At 41.0% G+C, this 25,478-nt stretch overlaps 1 protein-coding gene and 1 non-coding gene across 2 annotated transcripts in view; both read left to right on the top strand.

Moving 5' to 3' along the window:
• Positions 1-25,478, top strand: part of HSD17B12 (hydroxysteroid 17-beta dehydrogenase 12) — a 165,170-nt gene that overhangs the window by 116,422 nt on the left and 23,270 nt on the right. The window contains exons 5-7 of the mRNA XM_019470161.2: positions 3,968-4,032; positions 5,131-5,175; positions 22,812-22,846. Of these exons, the coding sequence (XP_019325706.1) occupies positions 3,968-4,032; positions 5,131-5,175; positions 22,812-22,846 (145 nt within the window). The remainder of the gene's footprint in view (positions 1-3,967; positions 4,033-5,130; positions 5,176-22,811; positions 22,847-25,478) is intronic.
• LOC128776296 (U6 spliceosomal RNA) lies at positions 17,417-17,522 on the top strand. Its single transcript, XR_008421377.1, has one exon. It is a non-coding gene; the product is annotated as a U6 spliceosomal RNA (small nuclear RNA).

Here is a 25,478-nt window from a genome sequence, read left to right as displayed (position 1 = left end):
TGAATTTAGAAGAAACAGAAATCTTGTGTATGTTCTTTTTAAGTATGAGAGATGTGGAAGTGATTTTTAGCAATCATATGATACAGAATATCTACATAACATTTCAGAATTACTCTGGATTTTGAGTCTTTATAATACAATACTTTATCAGTATTGGTGTTTTCAGAAGTTCTGCATGGGGGTGTGGGAGGGCACTGCTGAGCACCAGGCATTGACTGTTCTTTCCAGCGAGGGCCAGCTCTTTTAGAATTGCTCCTTTCACCACCGCGTCCTTCTTTTTCCAATTACCCTGCCCTTGTTCTTGGTCTTTTGTGACCTCTGCTCTCTGTTTGCCTCATCTCTTCTCTTGAACTTTTCTTATCTTAGCACTCCAATGAGAAGCTGACAGGAAAGATTGCCTGTCTGTTCATGATCCTGTGGTGATTGTTGAAGTCCTAGTTGGAATTCTGAGATGACATGGGCATCCTTTGTTTTTGGAAAGACACAGTGTCTTTTATGCGAGTGAAAGGTTTTTGTGGGTCACTGAATAAAAAATTTAAAATTTGTCTCTGGTGTCTTACTTGAAGAAGTTTAAAAAAAAAAAAAAAAAGCAACCCTGACTAATAAACAGATATTTAATGCCAATTTAAAATGCTACCATTTAGAAGGGATTTTCAACTATCTGAATACTTTTGGAACCACTTGTGGCACTGTTTAGTTTGGTGAATTCTATAATGAATTCTGTTATATTGGCATTGCACGCACCGATTCTTAGCGAGATTACATTATAATGGAAATATTTCCATCCTTCACTCCTACCCAAAGGCTGTTTTCTTCCTTTTCCAATTCCCTTAAAGCTTTCCGCCCGCCGTTTGGTTATTGCTGCCACCTAATGTCTCAAAATAAAATTGCAGTGGGGTTGCCTTTTTCAAAAGATTTGCACTATTGTGCAGTTTATGGAAATAGCTATTTGAGAGCAACAGTTGTTTTTCTCTGTACTCTTAAATAATAGCACTCTAAAGTGATTACCAACCGTGGAGAGATTACGGGTAGTGAATATTTCACAAGCAAAAGGCGCAACTAACAAAACAGGAAGGGATTTTAGAGTCCTAAGCCCTGGAATAGGACAAATTGCCAGTCTGACCTTGTAATGTACTTCCCCTCATAAAATTGGGCTTGATGCTCTGAAAGATCTATTCCAGCTTTAACATTTTTTTTGCTGTGTATGTTTTTGGTTATAATAACATGGCCCTTATACATGATTCTATTTCTTTGGGCTAAAGTGTTGAACCATGTTTTTTTTTTTTTTAGAACTATATTAAATAGATGTTCACATTTTCATTGTGTGAGTATGTAGTTTTGATGGCTCCCTTTGCTCAATTAGAAACAGATCGGAAGATTGTCCATTGTTAGTGCCTTAATCAGAGTGACATTGCCCTGCTTGCTTGGTTTTTTGTGGGCTTCCTTAGCTCAACTTTGTACGTGCAGTACATGTTGAAATTACTAAATCAAGTGTACTGTTTATGGAGTTCCCAGATTAAACACACACACACACACACACACACACACACACACACACAACACCCCCCCCACACACACACACACACAATCTGGATTTTAAAAGATTTGGGGGGTGCTAGGGTGGCTCAGTTGGTCAAGCATCCGACTCTTGGTTTCAGCTCAGTTCGTGATCTCATGGTTCGAGAGATTGAGCCCACATCAGGCTCGGCACTGACAGTGTGGAACCTGCTTGAGATTCTCTGTTTCCCTCTCTCTGCCTCTCCCTTTCTTGTGCACACACACTGTCTCAAAATAAATTAACTCCTAAAAAAGCATCAAGTCTTTAAAAAAATGTGAATAAAACATTTATAATTACACTATCCAGTTTTCTTCAGCACTTTGAACTGGAGTATTAGTATTTCCATTGGCTACAAAGAAAACTGAAAAAGGTATTCTAGATCCAGGAGAGTGAGGGGAAATGGAGTTGGCTGTGAGTGTCAGAATTTTTCTTCAATCCTGAAGAACATTACAATTTGGCAAAACCTTTCCTTGAAGAGTCTATTTTAAGCTGACTTTGTAACAAATATTTTGTTTATTTGTAGCATTTTAACAGATACTTTAGTTGTTGTTTCTCTTAGGCTGTGAGTTATTCATCCTTTATAATTCTATCCATGGGTAAAGCAAAGTCAAGGGCACATAATGCCTCACCTTTAACTAGTTTAGCCTTAATTGTTAAAGGTCTGTATAAAATCGATTCCTTGAACCTCTGGTGGGTAGAGAACTTGTTGAATAAATTACAAATAGATTTGGACCTGTGGTTATTAATTATGTTTTGATATAATCCTTGTCCACAAGAGCACACATTGTAATTACGTACAATTTGCTTTGCCACTGTTCTTTGCTTTCTGATTTTCAGATAATTTTCAGTGATTTTGTTTAGTCCATCCCGACCAAGTTGTGCAGGTAGAATCTTGAGACTCACAGCCTCAAGTGACTGGCTTACTGCTAACTATAGAACCCTTATTGAGTTATTTCGCACCGCTAATTTTGTTAGTCTACTGAAAGAGTTACTGCTACTGTTACCGGGTTTATTTGGCACAGTGCCTTCTGCGTTTTCGCAGACGGATCGTAATTTCACCATCTTTTTACTACCAAAACCTTTCTTTTCTAATACTCCAGTTTTATTAAACATGGCTACCAGATTTCTTTTTTTACCCAATTACTGCTGATATTTTTTCCTGAACTGAATACTGGGTGGAGGCATATGCAGCTTTAATATGCTGGTTAAGAGCCCAGCCTCTGAAGTCAAATTTCCAGAGTTGGAGTCCCAGTCTTACTTTGCTCTATGTCCTTTGACAAATTATTTAACCGCTGTGAACTTTGGTTTCCTACTATGTAAAAGGGAGATAGTAATAGGAACTACCTAGTAGGGTTGTTGTAGTGATTAAATGTAGATAGAGATTATCCATTTCATTATTAATTAAAATAAATTCCGAGATATTTTATGTATTCCTACAAACGTTCCTTATTCTGGGTTTGTCTTTCCAGAGCTAGGGAGAACCATAGGATATCTGAGTATTAGTCATGTACCTAATTGTATATAAATTTCTTCTTGGCTTCTCAGTTGTCCTGTAGTCCCAGCCTTAGGTGAGGTGACTGAGGAGGGAGGATATAGAAAGACAAGGACATGATCTTGATTTTCAGGGCTTATGGTCTGTAGGGACGGATGGTTCATTGGAGACATTTAGTCTGAACCTACTCTCGGCCTCCACGAAGAAGTCTTCCCTCACTCCCTGGATGATGTCAGACCCCAGGCGTAGGCTCCCATGGCACAGTGTACTTTGTAATGAAATAAATGTTTTATTCTTTTTGTTCAGTGTCTTTCTCTTCCTACAACACAGTATGCACCATGATGCCAAAGATTGCCTTTTTCTTTCTGGTGTTTCTAGTTTCTAGTGCATGTCTTGTATGTAGGCATATGGCAAATATTTGTTGAATGATTAAACAAGCTCTCGTGTTAGAGATGAAGAAGCTGAGATGCGTCTCATACGTGACTTATCCCTAGTCACATGTTTTCCGTTTCTAGTAGAATGCGGGTTTCTGGTCCCCTACGCTGCAATACCCTTCACTCTTTCTACTCCATTATGAAAATGTAAGTCTAGAGAGGGATCAAGCGATATCTACAAATAACTATCACAGAGGCAGAATACACACTCCAAGGGGCTGTGGAAATTAAAGCAAAGAGAAAGTCCCTTTATGGGGGGGTTGGATGGTAGGTTCAGGAAGGGCTTAATGAGGAAGACATTTGAACTATACAAATACTGATAGATTTTGGGTGGAAGAGTGTGGGAAAGATTACTCCAGTCATAAACAGTATTTGATTTCATTGTATGTATCACTTTAGTCTTGATATTATTAATCTCCTTATTTCAATAAATGTATAAAATGTAGTTTATGTTAGCCAGCTAATGATCTTGTCTTATTTCAGTGAACAATGTGGGAGTGTCGTATGAGTATCCTGAATACTTTCTGGACGTTCCTGACTTGGACAATGTAAGTCTTTTTTTTTTTTTAATAGTATGGTAACAAAAGGAGAGCATGTGAATATTGGCAAGGCAGTATGGTATAATGGTTCACACTGTGAGCACTTGAGTCCAGCTGCCCGGGGTTTGCACTGTGGCTTGTCTTCTTGTTCCCTGAGTTACCTTGGGGGTGATCCCACCATCCCACATCCACAAGATGGATGTCCATTCCCACATCCACAAAATAGGTGCCTTCACAGGGATCTTGGAAGGATTGAACGAGAAGATGTTTATAACCTCATTAGTATAGTACAAAGTTCAGTAGTAGCTCATCTTGTTACCCTTATTTCTATATTTATTATATGAAAATAGCTCTGTTTTAAGTATCAGGATTATAAACTTCAATTTAGAAATCATAAATATGTTAATATATAGCAATATGGTTGATTCAGGTAAACTTACCAAAATGAAAGCTATATTCTTGAAGCAGGCATAAATCTTTTTTTTTTTTTTTTTTTTTTTTATGTTTGTTTATTTTTGAGAGTGAGAGAGCACGTGTCTGGGGGAGGTGGAGAGGCAGAGACAGAGGGAGAGAGAAAATCCCAAACAGGCTCCGCACTGTCAGCGCAGAGCCTGATGTGGGACTCAGACTCACAAACCGTGAGATCATGACTTGAGCTGAAATCAAGAGTTGGATGCTTAACCAACTGAGCCACCCAGGCACTTCATGCATAATTCTTTAATAAAAATTAGAAAAGCATATCCTTGAAGGAATATGTGAATTAAAAAGAATTGTTGAAAATCTTAGATTCAATAATTTCTCCTTTCAATATTAGCAGAAAGAAAATAGCATATTTCTTTTAGATTTAGTGTCTTTTGCTTCCAGATTTTTCTTACACGTCTACCTTGGATTTTGCATTTTAGCATGAATTGTTACTTTTGGTAGAAAAGTGTTGTAGCACTGAGAATAAAACAAAATCTGCCTTTGTACCCCAACTCCTGCCATTTTCCTGTGTCTCTACTGTATCTGGGGAAACTTTCTGTGGTTTGCTAGATCACGTATGTATGTATCTAATATGGTTACTTCCATGATCAGAGGTATATAAAATTGTCCATATTTGTTTTACAGACCATCAAGAAACTGATAAATGTTAATGTTCTTTCTGTTTGTAAGGTAAGCAGCTTTTTTATAAATATGTCATCCCTTTTTGGTTCATTCTATTTGAAAACTCACGACCAGTTTGTTCACATTAGTCATCTCTTCTTTCCATGTAAATATGTATCCCTGATGAAGGCGGTCTTATTTCCTTATGTTTTGGGGGTGTAGAAAGAGCTGAAGACCAAACAAGTTTCTGTGTAATTTTGCTTTTGAACAATTGAACATTTATGAAATGCCTCCTCTGTGCAAACAGTGCAGTAGTCCCTGGGACTACACAAACGAACTTAGGCTGACGACGGATTTTTACAAAGTTTTCATCTACACACGGTTCTTCACTGATAAATTATTTCCATTTTCGTATCCCCTGTAACACATTGTAAGCAGGTGAATGAAATGTTGTGGGAAAGCATTGTGTGGCAGTATGGGACTAAAAGTAATGGGAACGATTTTTATTAGCCACACATAAAAATTACTCTGGCTTCTAGTTGGTAGGCATGCATTAAAATCGTGTTACTTGTATGTGCCTAGAAAAGACACCATAGCTAATATGTGCTAAAAGGAAGAACAGGCAGCAGAGAAAAAAAAAAAAAAAGTGGGAGGCGGGGAATAAGTAGCAAATATGAGCATCTGAGCACTACTTCTCCTTATATGTTAGCAGTCACTGATACCATACCTTGATTCCGCACACTAGCCTAGCAAAAAATATTGCCCGAGACAGAATTTGCGTAGGCAACGTCAGAAGCTTCAGATTTGAACACACAGCAGTGTCCCTCTTATCCACCGGGGATATGTTCCAAGACTTCTGGCAGATGCCTGAAGCCCCAGATGCCATCGAACCCTATATACACTGTTTTTTCCTATCCGTACATACCCCTGATAAAGTTTCATTTCTAAATTAGGCTCAGTAAGAGGTTAACAATAACTAACAATAAAATAGAACAATTATAATGATAATGCTGTAATAAAAGTTAGGTGAATGTGGTCTCTCCCAGAATATCTTACTGTGCTGTACTCACCCTTCTGGTGAGGACGTGCAATGATAAAATGCCCACATGCTGCGATGAACTGAGGGGAAGGACGTAGGCACTGTGACCGGGTGTTAGGCTGCTCTTGACCTTCTGACATTGTGTCTGAAGGAGGATCATCTGCTTGCAGACCACGGTTGACCTCGGTTGACCGTGGGCAACTGAAACCTTGGAAGGTGAAACCACAGGTGAGGGGGACCGTTGTACTGACAGAAAAGCCAAATCCGTGTTTAGTAACTCTTCGAGTTTAAGGAAATAAAAAAATATTTAACTCAAATCTATTAGAGTTAACCAGATAAATATAAATAAGAACTTAATTACTAGTTTTCAGCTGATGGCACAGTCTTGATCATTTTCTCTATTGTGAATGTTTAAAGAAAAACTCTATGTCTTCATGCCCTGAGAAGTGATGTCTGTTACATGCTTGATTTCAAGTCCAAGGGCCCTAAAATCTTATGCCTTGTCCACCTCTTCACGTATGGCTGTGCTTCTCCCTGGATACTACACATGTTGCATTTCAAGTACTTAGTTAATTCAGTTATTGTGTGGTTTTATATGATTTGAACAACATGTTGGTTCATGTAAACCAGTTACCAAAACAAAACCTTCATCATCCCTGCATATGTACCGTGTAACATTTGGTAGCTTGCTACTTAAAGGCACCTCATCTGAATTATATTATAATATGACAAATAATTTTATAAAAGAAAATAATCAGTGTATCTTTTCCATTATTGTTTTTAGCCAGAGTTGTTTTCTTACTTAAGATTCAGTTTAAGTGAGGTAAACTACTAACAATCTTTAAGTAGATTTGGAGCAAGAACCCCCCCAAACACAAAACGGATGCTTTTAAACCATGGTTGATATGAATATATCTGTATAGTTTTAAGGCTGTTTCTCTTGGCATGCCTGTATAAATGTTGTCGTTGGACAATAATCTGTATGAGGTTTCAAGTCAATTAAATAACTCTACAGTTTACTAGTTGTTTGACCCAGAACAGATTACTTGCCCGCTGTGCTTCCATTTTTCATGTGTAAAATTGAGGGTGTTAATCTCTTTACCTCACAGAGTTGTTTTGGGAATTAAATAAGGTAATGTGCCCAGCTCCTAGTGAGGGCCTTCAAGAATGTTACTATTACTCTCAGAGCTGATAAAGATGTTTAGTATCTGTGTGCAACTCTGAGTTTATTCGTTAGTAGGCAAAGCCTTTTTTTTTTTTTTATTTTATTTTTTTAACGTTTATTTATTTTTGAGACAGAGAGAGACAGAGCATGAACGGGGGAGGGTCAGAGAGAGAGGGAGACACAGAATCTGAAACAGGCTCCAGGCTCTGAGCGGTCAGCACAGAGCCCGACGCAGAGCTTGAACTCACCGACTGTGAGATCATGACCTGAGCTGAAGTCGGTCGCTTAACCGACTGAGCCACCCAGGCGCCCCCGTAGGCAAAGTTTTTTGATCAAAACTAACATTCTGGTCTATAATTAATATACTTTGTGGTCTTGCCTCTTGAAATGACTGTTGTGTACTATTGTTTTGATAATGTTTTCTAGCACATTTGGCCAAATGCCTAAAAATAATGAGTTGTTACAACTGTGTACATGTATTTCCTAATATATTTAATGAGTTAATGATGAAAAGTATATTGAAGTGCTTAAATTTTATTTTATAGAAGTGTTAATATTAGCTACAAATTAATGTCCTGATTTTTTTTTTTTATGAAAAAAATTTTTTAATGTTTATTTTTGAGAGAGACGGAGTGTGAGTGGGGAAGGGGCAGAAAGAGAGAGGGAGGGGCGCCTGGGTGGCTCAGTCGGTTAAGCATCTGACATCAGCTCAGGTCATGATCTCACAGTTTGTGAGTTTGAGCCCTGAGTTGGGCTCTGTGCTGACAGCTCAGAGCCTGGAGCCTGCTTCGGATTCAGTGTCTCCTCCTCTCTCTGCGCCTCCCATGCTCATGCTCTATCTCTCTCTGTCTCTCAATAATAAATAAACATTAAAAAAAAAATTTGTTTTTTAAAAGAAAGAAAGAGAGAGGGAGACACAGAATCTGAAACAGTCTCCTGGCTCTGAGCTGTCAGCACAGAGACCGATGTGGGGCTCGAACTTGGGAACGGCGAGATCATGACCTGAGCCAAAGTCTTGCTTAAGCGACTGAGCCACCCAGGCGCCCCAGTCTCCTGAAAATTTTAACCCCTTTGTCAGATAAGCCATATATAATTTTTACTCTAGATACAGTAGTATTTTCTCCTGTAGCCTTCTGCTTGTCAGTGCTTCCATGTTTATATGCCTTGATATTAAAAAAACACGGCCTCCTCTGTCTCCCAAGACATGCATTTTTGGCTGGCAGTCTACTGAATACTAACGGTAAAAGCCCAGGGTCTTGACCTTGACCTGTGAGAACCAGTCAGCTTGCTGTGTTTCACGGCCACACACTGCATCCTTCAAGCAGCTTCTGAGCCAGAGCAACACGTGTGGTGGTGGTCACCTCATGCCTGCTTGAAGACAAGTAGGCAGGGGGTCAGTGCCGAAAAAGCAGCACAAATCCAACAGCACTGTAGAGTACCTCTCAGGTTTTTTTAAATAACTGTGAAATAAGAATGTGCGGCACCAGTCCTAATATCTCGACAGATTATGAAATGCTTCTCCCTCTTCTTCCTTCTTTCTCTTCTGCTTTGTCTTTCCACATTGGCATACGTACTTGTTCAACCACGAAATGAGTCAGGGAGACAAATGCTAACTTATTAAACATGTCATAGCATATCATATGGTGAACCATATTGGTGGGAAGTGTCACCGCCACAGGAACTGGGTTTAGGCTTACCATGTCTGTAAGCCTGATTTTTGCAAATCACATCCCATTTACAAAGCACTAAGGGCGTTTGCTATTCAAAACACTGGAGCGCCTGGGTGGCTCAGTCGGTTGAGCGTCCAACCTCGATTCAGGTCATGATCTTGCGGCTTGTGGGTTCAAGTCCTGCGTTGGGCTCTGCGCTGACAGCTCAGAGCCTGGAGTCTGTTTTGGATTCTGTGTCTCCCTCTCTCTCTCTGCCCCTCTTCCTTTTGTGTTCTTTCTATCTGTCTGTCTGTCTCTCTCTCTGAAATAAATAAACATTAAAAAAATTTTAAAACACTTGTACATTAAGCTGAATAGTCATCCTTTATTTTATCTTTAGAGTAAATATGAACCTTCCTGTACCTTTGTGATGTGCACTTTTAGTGGAAAAACAGTTCAAAACTCTTGCTTTATTCACCACGGAATGAATAGCATCCGGAGGGTAGCCAAGTGGTCTTTGTTGTGCTGCAGACAGGATCCGTGTGGTTGGCATCTCTGTTGCATAGATGACTAGTGAGTGTTCAGGTGTAAGAATGGTTTGACTCGAGGAGGCAGAGGCGAGTGGTGTGCACTGGGTAACCAGTCAGCGGCCAGAAAGACGAGTTAGGACATGATTGTGCACGAGCTTGGGCAGTGGGCTAAGAGGGATGGAGAACCTTTGAGCAGAAAAGTAAGGTGGCATCTGATGCACGTTTTAGAAAGGTGGTTCTAGTGGCAGAGTGGCCATATGTGGTTATGGTATATGAGTTGATTTTCTGTCTACTGAAGAAAGGGCAATCACCTGGATAAGGTTTTCTGTGTGAGGCTCCCAGGCTCAGCGTTCTTCCATGCTGCTGTGATTTGCCCTATGGTGTATTTTGATGAATTGGGCCTATTGCGCTTTAGTTGACTGTGTTATGTTCCAGGGCCAGGGCTACATTTCCTGTAGAAATGTAACTATGTTCGGAGCCCCGGGGAAACTTAAAAGAAGATGAAAATTGGTCTGGCTGTAGAATCTTCAAAGATTTTATGGTGGCTGGACATCAGGGGAACTAGGGCATGGGTGTCTGCTGCCTAATGTCATAATAAATGTATTGAAAATAGTTTATACCAGAAAGAAAACAGCTTCTTCTCATCATCAGTGCTGGTCCAAGTTTTGCCTCCTCGCCAAACCGCTCGATAGGGACGCCTGACTTGAGAAGCATGCCAGGAAAGAGGAGTGAAATCAGTATACCCCTGTGACCCTGGGTTTGTTCCCCTAATCTGGAGATGTTTGTTGGGTGAGGCCCCAGCATCTTGTTGTAGGTCCTGTGCCACCTCACAGGCATTGACCTGGATGTGTCAGGTCTGGGATTATCATGTGGTCCGTGTGCTCCTGTGTTAGTAGGTCAGATTATAAAAAGTCACATAAGTTCCACATCCCGACAGAGGAATAAGAGAAGTGAAATATCCTGACCAGAGAAATTACAGGTCATCACCAGATGCAGTGGTGGTGAGTGGCCCAGAAGAATACTGGGGAAGAAATATTAACCAGAATACTTTTGACTATAGACCCTTGATGTGTAATCATAGAGTCCAGTCACCTCTCCCAGGCCATTGTCTAAGTCCTGCTCAACTCGACTTTCCCTTCACCAGACATAAAACTGTTAGTTGAGGTCACCCAAGAGGTGTTTAGAAGGCTTGTTGCTTGCCTTACAGTTTTGCTTTCACATCCTTCAGGGGTAAATTTAGTCCTGTCCTTGTTCTCTGCAGAGCGGGTAAGTGCCAAGGCGAGGAGGGCAGTGGTGTGGAAGTTCTATCTAATTGACCAACATGGCAGGTAGATCAGCCTCAAGAGCTCGGAAGAGAGGTCCTACTAGCCGGGGCTTTTCCTTTTGTGATTTGAGATGCTCTGTGACTAAAATCTAAGATAAGTCTTATTTCTCCTCCAGAACAATGACCTTCGGACCAGAAATCGCCAAGTTTAGAGATAATTAAGCCTCCAGACATTGAACCAGACTCTTCTAAAACAGTTGCAGTTTTGTGCCTGGAGGGCTTTCCATCTCTGAATACTGAGAGCTTGCACATAAAATTGTTGTAGTACTGTTGATTACTCTGGGGGAAATAATAGGAAACGGGAGAAGTCCCGCAACTCCAGAGACAGATCAGTACAAGTCCGATTTCAAACAGGCAGGACACCGAGCTCCCCACAATTCAAAGACCAGTTCTAAAGCAGATCTTGCTCGCATTGTTTGTTTCTGATTTGAGATCACTTGTTTGATTTGGAGTTCCCTTCCTTCTGTAGGCCTGACAGTTTTTTGATGCCTTTAATGACAGTTTTAGGACCTCAAGACACTTTACTCCTTTTCAGATGAACACTACCCAAACAGTATTCCCTAAACTACTTGAAGTTCTTACCTAGGGGTGGGAAAACCATTTCTTCTGATGGTAGTGGGTCCTGAAGCTGCCACTGGCATTTGTGAAGAAGGTGGACAGTAGGTAGGGGCCCTGCCTATACCTCAATCCCTTTGGAAATTTCCAGTCTACCATTCTGACAAGTGGAGAGGACATTTCACCCTTCTTTATTACTACCTCTTTTAGAGCAAAGAAGAAGGTGGGTGGGGTGTGACCCAGAATAGAATTTATTAACAACCTCTACTTACAGTGAGAAATTATACAGGAAGTTTTGTTTGTTTTATTTGGGGTTGGGGAGAAGTCCTTTTTTTTTTTAATAAAATTTTTAATGTTTTTATTTATTTTTGAGAGGCAGAGACAGAGCATGAGTGGAGGAGGGGCAGAGAGAGAGGGAGACACAGAATCCAAAGTAGCCTCCAGCTCTGAGCTGTCAGCACAGAGCCCGACGTGGGGCTCAAACTCACGAACCACGAGATCATGACCTGAGCCGGAGTCGGATGTTAACTGACTGAGCCACCCAGGCACTCCAAGATGATGGGAGAAGTCTTAAGCAGGGCATCAGAATTTAGTTTTTCCTTCACTCAACCAAAGAGGGGGCTTGAAATCATGTCTTATTAGGAGTGGCTGAAAGAATTAGAGATGTTTAGCATGGAGAAAGGAAGCATGACATCACACACACACACGCACGTGTGCAAACACACACACACACCCCAATGCCAGTTAATTCTACCTCCTTAGTATTTCGCAAATCAGCTCACTTCTCTTCATGCCCAGTGATGCCTTCCAAATTCCAAGCCCCTACCCCTTTCATTGGGAACTACTAGAATAGCCCCACCAGCCTTTTTGAAACAACTTGTCTCCCTCTAGTCCAGTCTCCGTCCCCCAACCAGAGTGTTACTTTGCATTAGGACATATGACACCACTGTGAGATCCTTCAGTGATTTCTTTCCCTCAAGTCCTAACTCCTTGGTGTGACCTATAGGGAAGGACCTACTTGATGTGGATGCTGCCCACCTCTCCAGTTCCACCTCTGGTCTGTCTCCCTCTACTTCCCTGCGTTCAGGTCAAAGCACCTTGAGTCTCTTGCACCTCATGTCCCTTCAGGCAGTTCCCTGTCCGTGGAAGCTCCCTCGTCTCCCACTTATGCTACTCATCCTTCAGTTCGCCCCCACAGTGTTCTGTCCTCGGGGGCTGGTAGGGAGCCTTCGAGACTAGGCCTGGTCTCTCGGCCACACGGTGTCACTGCGCACTGCACATCTTCCCTTCCCTCAGCAGCTCATTTCCGGTGTAGTGCCTCTCTGCAATTTGTGAGCCCCATGAGTGTTGGTACCGTGTTCTTTTTGTTCTCTGCTGTTCCCTAGCCCTGGGCCTCACCTATGGCAGGTGTGCCGCAAATGCTTTTGAATAATTGAGTGAGTTAAAAAGTGAAAATCTTCTTTCTTTGGGAATAAGCAACCCACTTACTGTATGTGGCCCTAAAAGGCTGGACGTAGATCAATTATGGATATTTATACTGAAGGAAATCATGAGAACTTTATACCCTTTGGACCCGCCAGCAGTGGAATGGGCAAAAGGGGAGTTCCCTTCTGATTCTAGGCCGAAGGCTCAAACCAGTAGTCTGGGCTGCACATGCCCTACCAACGTATTTCACTTAGTGCACGTTTCAAAATTGGGACAATTCAGGGGCGCCTGGGTGGCTCAGTTGGTAAAGCGGCTGACTTAGGCTCAGGACATGGTCTCGCAGTTTGTAGGTTCGAGCCCCGCATCAGACTCTGTGCTGACAGCTCAGAGCCTGGAGCCTGCTTTGGATTCTGTGTCCCCACCTCTTTCTCTGCCCCTCCCCACTCCTGCTCTGTCTCTCCCTCTCAAAATTAAATAGACGTTAAAAAAAATTTTTTTTTTAATTGGGACATTTCACGCCCACATTTCTAGCTTCTCTTGGGGGAAACTCTGAAGATGAGGTAACGCAGACCTGAAGTGTGGCATGACAGTATAAGTGGGGAGGGCAGAGTGGCCAGCAGGTGAGTGTGCTGGGTAATGAGGCCTGCCCTCTCCAGGTCGCCACCGTCCCCACCCGGCCCTGCTCCCTGACTCACTGTGCTCGTATATGTTGCCCAGTCCTTCCAGGCATTTGAGTTTGTACCCCTCTGTACAGGCAACCCCAGATATTCAGTCTACTCCAACTGAAAACCTGCTTCATGGACTTGAAGGATTAGAATGGTTTTAACTAAATCGGTCTCTTCCATCCCTATGATTATCTGAAATCAGAGCACTTGGTGTGCTTTGCCTGCTTTTGAAAAGCTGTTTTTTTCCTGTTAATGCCAGTATATATTCACTGTATGTGGCTCAGCCGGGAGGGTATAGTGCTGTGCCCGGCCCATGGTGTAGATAATAAATGTTTGGATGGATGAGAAGCACAGAAGCGTTGGTTTTCTTTTCCTTACCTGGATTTGCCTTTGGCGTGTGACATGGTACCAGTAGAGGGAGCCCTCTGTTAATCTGGAAATCCTGGAGAAGAGGAGTCTCTGTGCAGCCATCTAATTGTATTTAATTTAGGCATTATGTTAAGAATGTATTCCTCCACCCAGCCCCAAGAATTTAAGTTAACAACATTGGGAAATTAATAACTTGTAGGAAGGAAGAGTATGACTTTCAGCTCTGACCCCCCACTTGGGGTTTTTCTAGATGAAGACATTCCAAGTTAGTGCCTAGAGTCTTTTCATCCATTTTGAGAGCTGCTGTCATTATGCTCCTAACAATTTTCAAATAATTGGGTACATTTGGCTCTTAGGGTCTCCTGGTAACAGGCTGCTTTGAGCATAACTGCAAAATGATGGTTTTGCCTCACTGCATGAGGACCACTCTTTGTGTGAAAAGCGAGTAGTTGTAGATTGTTTCTAAGGTTCTTTCCAGTTCAAAGCAAAGCTGGTTTATGGGAGAAATGCCTTAGTTTGGGGTGAAAATGTAAAAATCTCCTTGAAGGGGTGCCTGGCTGGCTCAGTCAGTGGAGTGTGCAACTCTTGATCTCAGGGTTGTGAGTTTGAGCCCCACGTTAGCTGTAGAGATACTTTAAAAATAAAATCTTTAAAAAAAATCTCTTTGAGAACTTTAGAAATTATTTTCTCCTGAAATTGTCACTTTTTGAGAAGTCAGCTTATTTGTGCGAAATTTTAAGGAATGGAAACTCTTAGCAAATTGTAACATGCCAAATTTGGAAAAGCAGTGTATGGTGTGTATATGTGCTTTTTAATTTTTTCAGCATTTGTAGATTATGGCTTTTGATTATGTTATTGTCCATTGGCATGCACCCCTCTGTTCTGGAAAGTTCTTTTATTTTTCTTTAGTTCCATTATTTTAACATGTATCAAAACAATTGATTACAAAAGGAAAAACGGGGGTTGAATTTCAGGCTAAGTAGTATGTGGTGGGGGCGGGAGAATGGCAAGGAGGGCTCTTACCTACACTTCCACAAAGACTTAAAACATTACCAAAGAGGAAAATCAAACAATACTTGGAGATCTCAAAGCACTTGAGAATTTTTACCTAATTAAGCTTTTCACCCCCTGTGCAGTAAATATTCCATTAGCCATATAGGTGAGATTCAAAGAATTTCTAATGAAGTTGTATTCTCAGTATGACAGAGCTCACATGACAGCTTCTGAAGGAAAACTGTGCCGTGCCACTCCAGCATGACTTCCAGTGAGTCACCCTCGTTTCTCCCAAAGAGGGCTGTCGTAACATTATTGTTACTTTATGTGGTTCTTTTCCCATCAGACTATGGATTTTGTAAATTACTGTTAATGATTCCAGTTGAAAACTTGTATAAGGCATTTGTATCTGCTTCCTTCTAATTTTATGGGTTCATGTTTCACTTGCTTGAATTTAGATCCTGTTTACTCCAAGCAGGTGTCTCTGGGGTAAGAAGATGGGCAGATGTGGACAGAGTGGCTATCTGTGGTGTCCTAATTATTTATACGAATAGCCTGGATTCTTGGGACTTTGCCCAGATTCTAGGGTTAAGTTGTTACACTTTAAATTCTATTTATATATAATGGTGGGTACAAGTGACAGTATTTGTTGTCTTATTTTACGAAGTTATCTTGAATTTTAATCTTTCCATTTGGGTTTTTGGTTGTCTTTTTTGAGCATAATGCGGTAGTGTTTTCTTTGTACTGTTCTCTGTAGAAACTGACTGAATGCCAGAGGCTACATGAGACAAAAATTATTTGATTGTAAAAATAAATCACTTGCTTGTAAGAGAATTTGCACAATTTGTGTAATTTGCTGTGTTACAAGTTTTCATAATAAACTAAAACGCAGGAAAACCTAAATTGACTATTGCGTATAAAATAAAGTTCCTTATATAAGCTCTTGATTACTGATGCCAGAGAAGTGAAAAAGAAGAAAAAATTATTCATTTTAATTTCTTTTAGAAATAGTATTAATTGTAGGGGCTTTTCTAATTACAAAAGCAGTGCACGTATTTGCCAAAAATGTGAGCAGTATTTATAACACTAAGATGGTTATATTTTAATGTAACATTTTCAGAAAAATTTTTTTTTTTTAGGCCCGCCAATGCATTTTTAAGTCAGGTATCTCAACTAAATGATCTAATGAAACAGATTTTGATGGTTTATAAGCTAAATCAGCCTCTTATTCATTTCCCGGCCAGAATATACATAGCTGTGGTAATAAGTACCAATAAATATTTCACTCTTTTTTTGAAGATACAATTCATTGTCCAGTTGGCTTACATACAACACCCAGTGCTCATCTTGAAAATGAATATGTGGTATGCCCAGAAGGAATTCTAAATTGAGCTGGCATTGCTAAAGACTTTTCATTTATCTTAACTTTTCTTTGTGTATCTTTGTGTATCTTCATGTATTTGTATACTCTATGGGCAGCTGGCACACAGAGTGATGCAATATCTAGGTGTCATATAATATATATTGACCTTTCTTCCTTTGACTTTAGGCTTCTGGGACTTTTTTTTTTGTGGTGAAGATTAATGAAACTGTCACTAAAAATATATATATAAATAGGAAATGCTTGTTTTTTCCGCAAAGATTTGAAGCTTTCATTGCTGTAGAGGTACTACTGCAGCAACTTTTGCCACTTTTTAGACAAAAATTAAATTTAAATTGTTTGCTGTATACTTTTGGAAATAACTTCAACCCAGACGCAAACAAGTCCAAAAATCATGTTTACTGCTACTTTTCTAATATTCTTAACCACTGAACGCACAAGTTATGGTAACCTTATTTAAGCAGCATCTTAAGAGGAACAAAAAAATTTCCTGGTACAGCAATTATCACCTGCAGATGGCCTAAAATTAGCATATTGAGTTAACTCCAGAAACAGCTTGTGAGCTGTGAAATGGAGTTCAGATAGATAGTGAGATTTCACAGAAACGCTGGTACATGGTATAAATAACCAGATATCAAGATACCAATTGATGCATACAAAGTAAAATGAGAGTACTGATAGCTTAGTTAAAATATCCTATGTAAAACTTGACGTCAAAGAGAATGCAATTTGATGTGAACATAGGGAAGCTTCTCTGCTTATTTGTATTGTTATTTGTGTACACATATGCAGCCAAAGAAGGCTTGAAGTTGAATTTATCATGACTTATAATCCGATTAGAAGAGAATTTAAGTGTAGAACAAGGTGTTAATCAGTGCTATAAAAGCAGGCAGATTTCAAGTTAACTTTTCTCAAGCTTTTCAGGGTTGTTACTATTTGGCAGGTCAAAAAGCTGGTCCATTGTGTGGCAAGGAGAAATAGTTTAGAGCCAGAATTTAAGAGGAGAAGCCAACGAACAATGCAAAAGAATTTTTCTAAAAAGAATTGAACTTTTTCCTGAGAGGACCTGAGGGATTATTTGGTCATTGAGCATCCAACAAATATTTCTGGCCCTTTAATAGCTAGACATCGAACACACTGTTTTTTCCTTTGTCTTTGTGCTAAATTATTTAAACTTGTTGAGTGTTAGCTCACATCTATAAAGAATACATTTTGGAGCTCTCTTCGGCAGCACAAATCCTAAAGTTGGAATGATGTGGAGAAGATTAGCATGGCCCATATGCAAGGGGACCCAGAAATGCTTGCAGCGTTCCATATTTTTTTTTTTTTTAACATTTATTTATTTTTGAGACAGACAGAGAGAGAGCATGAACAGGGGAGGGTCATAGGAAGAGGGAGACATAGAATTTGAAACAGGCTCCAGGCTCTGAGCTGTCAGCACAGAGCCCGACGCGGGGCTCGAACTCACGGACCGCGAGATCGTGACCTGAGCTGAAGTCGGAAGCCCAACCGACTGAGCCACCCAGGCGCCCCAGCGTTCCATAATTTTGATGGTAACTTATTGCGGTAATCCTTTTGCAGTATCTACATCTATCGAATTGTTAATGTTGTACAGCTTAAACTAATACAGTGTTCTGTGTCGGTTCTATCTTTAATAAAGCTGGGAGCGGGAGGGTATATTTTGAATGTGTCCATACATTGAAGACCATCCAGAAAACATTTAGTGTTTAGCTATTAATGTGGTTTTGTAAGTAAGATTCTATCAAATGGGGTTTTATTTGGTCTCCGATTATGGATAACTGTTACCATTCAGAAAGAAAACATTTAATGTATGACATGTACATAGTGTAAGGAAAAAAATAGCTCCCAATGCACGCATTTATATTTCTTTAATATCCCAGCCAAAGTGGTATTTCTTATTGGATTATATTTAAGAGTATACATTTATGTCATAGAAAAAAAATCTTAATTGAACTATAAAACTCTGCACAACCACTAGGTAATAGTCATATGGTTCTGAGATCCCTGGTCCGAATAAAAGAATCCATCAACAGATTTTGTAGACTTTTCCTGGTAGTTTTCCGGGTAGATCACTGCCCACAAATCCTATCCCTTCTTCTCTCCTTTTGTGTCGGAAGGCTAAACAGTCAGTGGCTACCCCTATGAACTGAACTCCACTTAGCTACTCTTCAGTTAACAGGTCTCATTTCCTGTTACATAGATGTGTGCACATGCACACGCACATGTATTCATGCCCTTGGGTGGGAGCGTGTTTATTATCAGTCTTCTTACTCATTCTGATTCTGGTGGTCTCAGGACTTAGAGGACTGAATGATAGCTTCTCTCCACAGACTGCTTGGGGGACCTCTTACATTAGCTAAGCGTTATGGTCCCTGATGAAGTGTGCTAAATAAATGTTTTCACATGTTGCTAGAAATGCATATAATCAATCCTTATCACAAAATACTCCACAACGGTTAATATGCCTGAAGAACATCCATTTATACTAGTGTGGGAAGCCGTCCATGATGTGGTATAATATGCAGATTGAATGACATATATAACATGTTGGATGTGCATGCTTTCCTTTATAAAAAGCTCCATTCAACAAAAGGCTTTTTTGAAGGCCTCACGTCTATAGCAAAGATTGTAGTTTCTTACAGCCGTTTGCCTTTTTGTATTCTATTCCTTCGGCTAGAATATTTTTTCCTCCTGATGAATTCCTGTTTATTCTTTCAGAACTTAACTGAAATGTAATCTGGGAAGCTCGACCTGATACCCCAGACATGATGAGTCTTGCTCCTAAGCATTAATGCCCTCTGTCCTTACACTCAGAGTGCGTCTTGTAATGATTTGTTTATATGTGTATCTGTGCTCCTCCTGGGTAGTGCACCCCTATTGGCCAGCCCCAGGTTTGAGTAAAGAACATGGCCTCGACTAAGTAGGAGAATGTCTCTTTATTACTTCATGTTGCTCAGACCATAAGTTGATATGCATAGAACATTTTAGGAGCTCTTTTTTTCTCCTGGGTTTGATAAAGTAACATCCAGTGTATTTTGTGATCCCATATCTTTAACTCTTATCCATAAGATGAAGATTCTTTTCAAAGCCTTATTGAGGGATAATTTTATAAGCCATATAATTCACCGACTTTAAGTGTACAATTGAATAGTAAATGAATTCACAGAGTTGTGCAGTTGTCACTAAATCGAATTTTAGAACAATTCCAAGAGGATCCTGACAGAAGTATTTTTAAATACTGACAGAACTATCTGGAAACTTGTGTCGTGGGTTGAATTTGATGACCTCAAAATGGGTCACTGTTTGTGGCTTTGAACTGTGTAGGGCACCACAGGCTTAAAGGAGGCCCCGATACTTAGTGGTGCTGCATCGTGAAAGAATAGTGCATGCTGGCAATAAGCGATGCTGACTTCTCTTCAGAGGCTTGCTCTGTGACGAGCTCTGTGCCGGGTCCATTATATACATTACCTCATTTGAGATTCAGAATATAATAACCTGTAATGGAGATGCCTTCTTTATTTAATAATACATATGGACTCCGCAGACGAGAAGGAAGCTAATTTGACGTCACACTGCTAGTTAAGTGAAAGGGCTGGGATATGAACTTGGGCCTGACTTGTAGCACATTTGGCCTAAACGTTCAGTAGCTGTATTTTGAGCAATTACTATGGGGTACCATAAAAAGAGAAATCTTAGGAAACGTGTAAGCAAGTTGGAAGAGTCGTTTGATCTGAAAAGAGAGGAGGTGAGTATACTGTGGAAAAGATCAACTCTGAAATCAGCGTTTTTTTGACTTGGCCCCATCCAGTTTGGTTTGAGGCCCCGTGGGCATATCCTCAGTTGGGTCAGCAAACCTAGAAAAGCGAAGAAACAGGACTGTGTTGTAAAAATTACAAAGTAGCGGAGGCCATTTGGGCTCAGCATAATCTCTGGGTGAGTTTGCTTTGGGAATTGTTTCATTTTTTTATAAAAATTTCTTTAAGGTTTATTTATTTTTGAAAGAGAGAGTGTGTGTGAATAGGCAAGGGGCAGAGAGAGAGAGAGAGAGAGAGAGAGATGCAGTATCCAAAGTAGGCTCCAGGCTCTGGGCTGTCAGCATGGAGCCCAATGTGGGGCTTGAATTCATGAACTGTGAGATCATGACCTGAGCTGAAGTCAGATGCTTAACTGACTGAGCCACCCAGGCGCCCAAGGGGATTGTTTCATCTTTAAGTCTTAAAATGTTAACACTGCTTGGTCTCTATCAACATAAGTGGTCAACTTTATGAGTTAGAATAGGGTTTGGCCACTGTAACAGAGTCCTTGTAGTGGCCTAAACAAGATAGAAATTTATTTTTCTCTCAGATAAAAAGCTGGATAGGTAATCAAGGTAGGGCATCGTAGTTCTCCAGGCATCAGGGGTTCTGCCTCTTTATCTCTTTGCTCTGCCACCGTTATCACACAGCTCTCATTTTGAGGTTCAAATGGGTTCTTTTGGCTCCTCCCACCACATGAACATTCTAACCCTCAAGAGGAGGAAGCGGTAAGGAGGAGGACAAGGAGGAGGACATGTAGTTTTCTTTCCTTTAAGGGCATGACCAAGAAGTTGTATGTGTTACTTCTAGTCACATCTTGTTCTATAGGATGTAGTCACTGGGCACATCCCCCCCCCCCCCCATTTTATCAAGACAAGTTTAATACGAAAAACGTAGACTTGTATGTAAGAAGGAGGGAGATGTCGAATGCTTTAGACCAAACTCTTTTTTAGCATTTCTTTTTTTATCTGGCCCAGAAGTTTCGGCCAAATCCAAAACCTTCTGTCAAAATGATTCCCCTAGGCTTTGAAGACACTTCTTTGTTTCAAAGTTGGCGCTGTGTCAGTCTGTCTTTCATGATACAGTGTCAGTTTGAACTCGGTTTTCCTGGGAAAGTATATGCAGCAGGCTCCCGGCCTGACATCTGGGTTGGGAGTGCTGCAGATTTTACCTTTGTAAAGCTGAATACATTTCCTTTCTTCAAAATATTGCTAGGAAAAAATTTACTTTCTCATCGAAGTACTGTTTTCGTTAAGACATAGGAGTATTCAAGATAAAAAGCTTAAAATTCCTGTGTTTGGCATGCATGCAAAGCATGTGACAAAGCAGCATTTGTTTCTTAGAAAATTGATGACGTCCCGGGCATCTGGGTAGCTCAGTCGGTGAAGCATCTGACTTCGGCTCAGGTCATGATTTCGCAGTTCATGGGTTCAAGCCCCGTGTCAGGCGCTGTGCTGACAGCTCAGAGCCTGGAGGCTGCTTCAGATTCTGTGTCTCCCTCTGTCTCTGCCCATCTCCCATTCATACTCTGTCTCTCTCTCTCTCTCTCTCTCTCTCTCTCTCCCAAATAAAGATTTAAAATAAAAAAAAGAAATTTGATGATATCTGGGAATCCAGAATTCACGTTCTAACCTCAGTCTTAAACTGTGACGTGGCCTTGGCCAAGCCAGTGGATGTCTTAACTTTTCTTAGTTAATAATATCTTTAAAAAAAATTTTTTTTTAATGTTTATTTATTTTTGACAGAGAGAGAGAGACAGAACATGAGCAGGGGAGGGGCAGAGAGCGAGGGAGACACAGAATCCAAAGCAGGCTCCAGGCTCTGAGGTGCCAGCGCGTCGCTCGAACTCATGAACCGTGAGATCATGACCTGAGCCGAAGTCGGACGCTTAACCGACTGAGCCACCCAGGCGCCCATAGTTAATAATATCTTAAAAAAAAATTTTTTTTTAATGTATTTATTTTTGAGAGAGAGAGAGAGAATGAGAGACAGAGCATGAGGGGGCGAGGGGCAGAGAGAGAGGGAGACACAGAATCTGAAGCAGGCTCCAGGCTCTGAGCTGTCAGCACAGAGCCCGACGTGGGGCTTGAACCTGTTAACCATGAGATCATGACCTAAGCTGAAGTCGGACGCTTAACCGACTGAGCCATCCAGGCACCCCAGTTCATAATATCTTAAAACACAGTTTAGAAGTAGCTTCTCTCTCATATTATATGTATTTAATCAACAATTATGACACCCTTTAAAAACGCAGGTGTCTTTTTGTTGTTGTTGTTAAGGATGAGTTTTCCTCACAACTAGCTAGACCAACAAGGGGAGTGAATGTGAGGATACGCTTAACATTTGCCGTCAGTTGGCAGCATTCTTCTAAATGCTTTTTTGATAGGAAAAGGTCATTTGAGCTTTTAAGTTAAAAATCGTCAGTAATCTTGGTTGGCAGATATTTCTTTCCGTAACGGATGTTTTTTTCCAGGAGTGCGTTTTGGGGGTCCTGATTTCACCATAGGCCCTTAATTATTTGAAGATCTCTGTGCCGGTGTTCCTTTTCAGGCAAGGCCCATTTTCGCCAAGTTTACTGAAAGTATTCCCAGTGTTATCTCCAGTAATTTCATCTGATTCCTTTTTATGTACTGTTACCACAGCCAAATTATATAGAGCGTATAAAATAAATTGCTGTCTGTCGAGTGGGGCGTGGCTTAGTGATCCCCTTCTGTTTTGAGGGCGTAGCTTCCTTCACTCTTTATCTGTTGCTTGCATCCTCAGCCATCACGAAGGTTTTGTTTTCTCTTTTGCAGATGACACGATTGGTGCTGCCTGGCATGGTGGAAAGGTGAGTCACAAGCTCACACACAAGCACCAGAGAGACAGAGCTCATGATTATTTATAGGGAGAATCCTTTCTTTGCAAAATTCATTAAAGTGACTAATGAACCTGTCCCCCATGTCTTAGCAACAGAGTAACGTGCTGGGCGAGTCACACGGTAGAGCATGAGTCATCTGGTGGTGGAGGCCTTTTCCACTCGATTCCCTTTTTATTTCCCTCTCCAGGGTTGTGGTGGTTCCTTTAGATCAGGATTAAAAAGTCTGCCTGAGTCACCATCACTAACTCAATTGCCTGCTATTCTGAGGGGGTGGATAGAATTCCTGGGGTATTCCCGGGAATGCCTTCTTAAAGCTATATGCTCTCAGAACTGAAATCAGAGGAGTTTCACAAAGCAAGACCCCATCTCCTGGTTTTTTAGTTCTTAATGGGTGAAAGGATATATAGGGAACTTAGGCATGTTATAAAATGGTTATAAGATATCAGACCCACCTTGGAGCAGAAACCCACACCTTGGAGCCCCATCTGTGTCCTAGTTTGAGTCGAGTTCCACTAGGATATGCTAGGTGTCTTCATTTTCATTGAGAAATGTGTTGTAGAGTTCTTCTTGAAATAGCAGGAAGTGTAAAATTGTAATTAAGCTCTGTCTCTCCCTTGGAAAAGCCTGAATGATGTCTAGGCTTTCAAAGAAAACCCGTTGAAAAGATCTGGGCTTGCATCTTGAGCAAGCTTGATCGTTTGCTAAATTTAGGACTTCACAGTCATCCTTCCTCTGCAAAAGAGCTTTGAGTTTGGAAGAGATCCAAAGGAATCACGGCTTGGAAAAGGGCAGAGCCCAAAGACCCTATTTCTGTGAAGAAGGCTCTATGACCAGCTGCCGGCAGGGTTTACAGCTACTGTTTATTGAGCACCTATTGTATGCCAAGTGTTGTGCTGAGGAAGTGTTAACTCATTTAACTTTGATAACCTCCTGTTGTATGAAGGAGGAAACAAGGTTAGGAATCCATTTTGTTTGGCATCTACAGAGACTGGTTGAGAAACTGTGTCTTAGCAGGGTTTTTTTGTAACTCCATTTTATATGAGATTTGGTACATATATTTTTTAATGTTTATTTATTTGGAGAGTGAGGGGGAGAGAGGATCCCAAGCAGGCTCTGCACTGTCAGCTCAGGGCCTGACATGGGGCTCCCTCTCACAAACCGTGAGATCATGACCTGAACTGAAACCAAGAGTTGGATGCTTAACCGCCCAAGTCACTCAGCAGCGCCCTTGAAGTCTGGTGTGTTTTAATTCCTTTAATAAAAATTCTCGTTAAAACCTTCAGACTGCTTTGTGTTGATTGACAGTGGGAGTGTGCCCCTAATGGTCAGATATGGAAGTGACAGACAGTAGTCAAACCAGACAAAACCTTAGGAGATGGCAGAGAATTGGGGTCGACAGAGTAGGACTGAGGAGGGATGAATTTCGGCCATCATCTTAATGCACTTTTGACATCTGCAAGTGAGTTGACATTAGTTTAGGATAATAAGTCCATGCTTTAAGAACGAAATACTTAGAAACCACAGTAGTGTTATAAAAGGAATTTTTAAGGAATTAAGGATTTTGGTGACATCTGTATGAAAAGAGATAATGGAGGCACCTTGGTGGCTCAGTCAGTTAAGCGTCCAACTTCGGCTCAGGTCATGATCTCACAGTCTGTGAATTCAAGCCCTCCATCAGGCTCTGCTGTCGACATAGAGCTTGCTTCAGATCCTCTGTCCCCCTCTCTTTGCCACTCCATGCCCCCATCTCTCTCTCAAAAATAAATAAACATTAAAAAAAAAGATAATGGTTGTGAAATAATTTTGCAGATCACAATGGATTTATATAGTCATGGAATTGTAGTACTCTAAATGAATTGAAACCAGGCACCCTTATTTGATAGATAGAAAGTGAGTCCCAAAGAGATTGAGTGCTGTGAACCTTCATAATTAGTAAAGGATACAGACATAGGGTGCTAGGAACTTCACCCCTATCTTTATAGACCTAGGCAGCCATGACCACATTTAGAGCTGAAGCATTAGATAAAAACAATGCAAAGAAGAGGACCCATTCCTTCAGCAGGCACTCACTGAGTAAAGTGTATCATGGCGTGTACAGGAGATGAACTGGATCTTTGCCTTTAGGAAATCAAGTGGATTTTACGCCAGGGTTGAGAGATGATCTGGTGGAAAGCCATCGTAGTCTATGGGCTGAAACCGACACCACAGGGTGAATGTGGCACTTGCTAAGAACTAGTAAGAAACGTAAGTGGACTTCATGAATCACTAGTTTTGGTTAGGAGAGGGAATAGCTCTGTCCCCTTGAACTAAAGGAGTTACTAGTTGTATTAATGAGGGCAGGCTGTAAGAGACCATCGCTCTCATACACAGCCAGTGTGTATCAGGGGTTGGGGCTGTGCTCTAGCCAGGCATTATCTCAGGCTCCTTCCACGCAGGGCTGCTCTTCCCTTGGGTCTTGCAGTTCTCCGCTGCATTTTCTGCATCCAGCCTGCAGACGAAGGAAGAGAGAATAAGGGTGATTTTACGGGCGGTTTCATGGGCCAGGCCTGGAAGTAGTGTCCATCCCTTCCGCCAACATTCCGTTGCCCAGAACTCAGTCACC

This window comes from Panthera pardus, unplaced genomic scaffold (genome assembly GCF_024362965.1).
Source record: "Panthera pardus isolate Hobbes unplaced genomic scaffold, ASM2436296v1 HiC_scaffold_12, whole genome shotgun sequence".
Taxonomy (NCBI): Eukaryota; Metazoa; Chordata; class Mammalia; order Carnivora; family Felidae; genus Panthera; species Panthera pardus.
Note: the sequence above shows the minus strand (reverse complement) of the source record. Positions and strands in the feature narration are given on the sequence as shown.